Raw genomic sequence first — 5,000 nt, 5'->3', positions numbered from 1 at the left:
GAAAGAAGGAAGAAGAGAAAGGTCTAAATGGAGTGAAGAAAAGTAAACAGAAGGAAAGGAAGGTGGGGTTAAAAGTTGCAAGGATAGAACAGGGATGAACAGAAAAGAAGAACAGATTTGTTAGAAATATAAGAAAATGAAGCAATGAAAGAAATATAAAGGACAGGAAAAGTACAGAACTGGAAAATCCCCAGTGTTTTGGATCAATAAGGTGTGTGTGTACCTCCTCGAGGCCACGTCGCTCGATTTCTTTAACACACTGAATGATGAGAGCAGGAATCCGGGGAGGAGTGGACGGACAAAAACTCTCCAAAGTGACCTACAGAGGAGACGGAGACAAACATGAGGAACCTGGTAGAACATACCAAGATCATCTGAATGAGAGAGAGAGCAAGAGATCGTCCATCAGGAAAGATTGTCCATCCTTCCATTTATCTATCCTCCGTCCATCTGTTCATCCATCCATCCATCCATCATGTTCTTCATAGATTTTCATCTACAGCTGTAGTAAATGTTCTTCCCCAGAATAGCAGAGAACTGCTCTGGTTTTTGGCTTTGTAGTTAAACAGCGGTGTTCAAACCTGATGCAGCAGCTACAGGAAGTCAGTGGATGGAGCACAGCAGTGGGGTGGTGTAGGAGAACTTCAGAAGGTCACACAGTTGCATCCAGGATCAGAGGCAGGAGAATTGAACAAACACCTGAGTGACCTGTGTGGAGAGAAATAGCCTCCTGATTCTCCTTATCTCATAGAGAAGGATCTGGCATCAGCAAGTCAGCTCAGGGAGGTGAGGTGAGAAGGTTGTCCATGTTTTTCCCCAACACTAAATGCACTGACACATGAAAAGATCTCAGTTATCCAGGTACATCACAAGATTTTACCATGATGATGCATCACCAGCTCAGATTTGATTTACTTGATGAGATATCAGCCACAACCCCTAAAATCCACATAGAAGCATCAGTGTCTGAGGGAACGTAGTGTCATCATCATAGCAGTGGTATGGAAACCAGGACATGACCTCAAACAGAAGAGGAACCAGCACTGAGCCTTGTGGAACACCAGTGAAGAGTCAGTGTGGAGCACACATGACATGATAACCAACCAATTCCATGACTCATGAGGATGGTCATTCATCTGCCACCTATTCATCCTCCTTCCATCCATCCATCCATCCATCTTCTACCTCCTTCCTTCTGTAAGTCTACCATCAATCAGTTCTTCTTCCTTATATTCATCCATCCTCCCTGTGCGTTTATGTCATAAAATCTTAGTATGGGTTATTGTGTATGTTTGTGTTCCTGTTTATTGTCTATGTTGTGATGGTAGCTTTCTTAAGAAGGTGTGTGTGTGTGTGTGTGCGTGCGTGTTACCTCACTAGGCTGGACAGTTCTTTGTGTGTTTTGGAAACATTTTTCCACACACATCTGTTTACACTCAGGATGAGCGATCACACGGCAGTCCCTGCACTTCACCGCCACCTTCCCAAAACGGATCCTCTTCCTACAGGGAGTGCAGGTCTCAGGACGGATCACCTGGGTGTGTGTGGGGGGAGGGGGAGCACAGAGAGAGAGAGGGACAGAGACAGAGAGGAAGGGGGGGGCAGAGAGAGAGAGAGAGAGAGAGTGAGTGAGTGAGAGAGACAGAGCGAGTGAGAAGAAGTCCTAAACATTACCACGAAATGGGGCAGTGACCCAAATGTTAGTGAGATAGAGACTCGTACTGTTTTGGGCAGGAAAACATGCTGGACGATGTTATGCTGGATGTTAGCATGCTGGACGTTAGCGTGCTGGACAATGTTATGCTGGACGTTAGTGTGCTGGGCGTTAGCGTCCACAATGGGATTGACAGGAACTTTGGGTTCTGCACTAGTCTCCTCCATCTCAACCTCTGTGATTTCAGAGTGAGCCCACACGGAGGTCTGCTCTGTAACACACACACACACACACACACACACACACACACACAGTTAATTAGAGCAGTTAATTATCTTACTTCTGCAGTATGTATTGACATTTATGGCTCTGATTAACTCTTCCATACTGCAATTGGTTTAATCTCCGCCCTGAACAAAGCAGTAACTCGTTATAGGATGATGTTAATTAGGGGTAATTACAGCCACTGTAATGTCACAACCAAAGATCTATAAAGAAGCTTCATAATGACATGAATAGGTTATAAAATAACACAGTGGTGTTCTGTGGTACTGTTAGAAGACCTGACCATCTGAACTATAAGGTGATTCCAGAGACCATGAGAATTTCCTTGCTAGCGATGACCCAAAATTCTTCTTTTTTTTGCTTGTCTCTCCACTTTGGTCAAAGTCTCTCTCACTCAAAAATGAAAAGAAGATTCCATATTTAAATATGTTGGAATTTGCACTGCCCATTATTGGTGGGCAGGAGAAGGAGCAGATTCACACGTGCACATGCCATTACCTGGTGTTAGTGTACACACTCAATGTTACTCTGCAATCCTCTCAAAGGTTTATATAAAATAAATGAAGCCCCCTGGCTACCAAAAGTGATGATGTCATCAGTGGTGATGATGTAATCAAGCCTCACCGCTCACAGAGGGGAGGAGATCAGCCCGGGTTCTGATTGGCTCCGGCATTTCCTGAGTGATATCGATCACCATGTGGATCTGACCACCATTTTCAGGGGTAGATACTGATGCTGTGACCACTGTCGCCTCCACTTCCTAATCATACACAGGAAATGAAGTCCATATCAGAGCCTATCTCAATATAAAACACTTACATAAAACATTATTTATCACTTCTTTAATTCTGAAGCAAAAACTCAGGAACCTTCTCGGACTGTCTCACACTGAGCAGATCTCCAGAACGTCCACCGAGTCGCCCACGTTTTTGTATGGGAAGTCCAAGGTTCGGCCCCATAGATGACCGCTGAACACGTGCAGGAAGAAATAACATTCAACATAAACACACAGCACACAGCTATACAAAAACATCCAAAAACAGAAAGGATGAGTGATGCTCACTCTTTTCTCCCGAGGTCTCGATTTCAGAGGCTTCACAACAGCTGGACTGTCCAAATCCTACAAACACAAACCACTGGTTCTTTTAGTTTGACACCATAATATAGCAGGTGAATTAAACTCATTTCCGGTCACCTGAACCTACCAGGTCATCATCGGTCCTGTCGTAGCTGATGTCAGAATGGGACAGGAAAGATGACTCGTCTATCACAGATAACCTGCTCATCAAAAAAACATGATGCATTAAAAGTGATGCATGATAACGTCTAAAACATTAGTAATTATTAAATCTATTAAACATACAGTTAAAGGTACTGAAGTTTTCTCTGACCAGAAAGATCTGACCAATTAAGTCTAGCCATGCAGGAACCCTGATCAAGCAGCAGGGGGCAGTGTTTAACACAGGAACACCTCAAACACTGCACCAAACATTCCCCAGAACCTTCTCAATAAACTGGTAAAGGTCTCAAATGACAAGGAACGCTACTGATCGGTCAAATGGTTTCATGACCTTCTGGTGTGGTCACACTCGTGTGAAGGAGCAGCAGAGACTTCCTGGTTTGTTACATCTCTAAATAAAATGCATGAGAAGGAGATACTGGGTCAAGAAGAAAACTGGGCATTCAGTAGGTCTGTAGATCCTGGTCATGTCATCCACCACCCAAGGATCCATCTTCTGCTGATTCTCTGTAGTAAATAAACTGATGTTCTGAAGATTAAATAGTGACCAGAACGCACATACTGGACAGGTCCAGGAATATACTACAGCTTATTATATACATTTATTACAGGTTTCTTCAGCTTCTGGTTGGGGAAGCAGGTTTACGTTCCATACAAGCAGCTGATAATCTGTTAATCCTGACCTTTAACAAACTAAACTGGTAACTCAGTTGTGACTTCAGCTTGGAGATCTGCAGGTTCTGAAGGTTCTGACTGGAGATTGAGAAGAGATTCAGCCACAAGGTCCATCAGATGATCTGACCATTAATGTAAGCACCTCTGCATGTTTGAACACCCAATTACTTTAACTTTACACCCAAGCTCATAATGAGGATCTTTAAGGCACTCTAGGGCATGTGGGAGGTCCTACATGGGGCACCATATGGATTGTGAGGGATGTGTCTTGGCCCACTGTTCCATGAGCTTTATTTCATTCATCACCATCATCATCATCATCATCCAGCCTTACTCAGAGCTACAGCCAGGTTCATGCTGGTTGCTACAGTCTGCTTTTACGTGTCTTACATGGAAGCTGGAAGAAGCACCTGGAAGCTTCAGCTCAGCTGGTAGAACATCAGCCTGAAAGAACCTTGGAGATGGTGGGGTAGGAATGGAATCCTCACATATCGGATAAGGACTCCTGAGGTGCAAGGAGAAACTAAAGCCTCTGAGATGCACAGTCTCAGCTCCTGGATATGTCTGCTCCTACGCTTTTTATTCATTTCAGTGTTTCTCAATCCTTTTGAGACTGGCTTTCATTTTAACTTGATCTTGACCTGAACCTGACCATAGTGATCTTCACTAGAAGGTGGTGGAAGTTCAGCACCAGGATAAAGAACCAACACCCTGGAGAGCAACCTGGACTTCTTCTGGGCTTCTTGATGTGGTTATTGGATGTTGTTGCACTTGAGGGTTTGTGACAAGTGTGCTTGAGCCAGATTCAGCTAAAGTTACAGAGTTCCTGAAAAGGTTCCTGAAAAGGAGACTCACTTTAAGTTCCCAAGCTTCTGACATGGTTCCTGTATTAAATACATGCTTAAAGATCCTGAGGTTTCTGTGATAAAAAAAACTTGGCTGAAGTTCCTGAGAAGATCTAAGATGATAAGTTCACCATCATTTGGTGTGTGTGTGTGTGTGTGTGTGTGTGTGTGTGTGTGTGAGAGAGAGAGTGAGAGAGAGTGTGTGTGTGTGTGTGTGTGTGTGTGTGTGTGTGTGTGTGTGTGTGTGTGTGTGTATACCGTTTTCCTCTGTGCTGTGTGATGTTAGCTCCTCGGTGATGGA

The 5,000-nt window shown here is 44.0% G+C and overlaps 1 protein-coding gene across 1 annotated transcript in view; it reads right to left on the bottom strand.

Annotated features, from left to right (window-relative positions):
* Positions 1-5,000, bottom strand: part of si:ch1073-416j23.1 (rac GTPase-activating protein 1) — an 11,870-nt gene that overhangs the window by 4,654 nt on the left and 2,216 nt on the right. Inside the window, exons 3-10 of the mRNA XM_058393293.1 lie at positions 4,958-5,000; positions 3,145-3,217; positions 3,003-3,059; positions 2,809-2,907; positions 2,564-2,699; positions 1,723-1,925; positions 1,373-1,534; positions 224-319 (exon numbers count right to left, since the gene is read on the bottom strand). The exon at positions 4,958-5,000 is cut by the window's right edge and continues 94 nt beyond it. Of these exons, the coding sequence (XP_058249276.1) occupies positions 224-319; positions 1,373-1,534; positions 1,723-1,925; positions 2,564-2,699; positions 2,809-2,907; positions 3,003-3,059; positions 3,145-3,217; positions 4,958-5,000 (869 nt within the window). The remainder of the gene's footprint in view (positions 1-223; positions 320-1,372; positions 1,535-1,722; positions 1,926-2,563; positions 2,700-2,808; positions 2,908-3,002; positions 3,060-3,144; positions 3,218-4,957) is intronic.

Source organism: Hemibagrus wyckioides, linkage group LG06 (genome assembly GCF_019097595.1).
Source record: "Hemibagrus wyckioides isolate EC202008001 linkage group LG06, SWU_Hwy_1.0, whole genome shotgun sequence".
Classification (NCBI taxonomy): domain Eukaryota; kingdom Metazoa; phylum Chordata; class Actinopteri; order Siluriformes; family Bagridae; genus Hemibagrus; species Hemibagrus wyckioides.
Note: the sequence above shows the minus strand (reverse complement) of the source record. Positions and strands in the feature narration are given on the sequence as shown.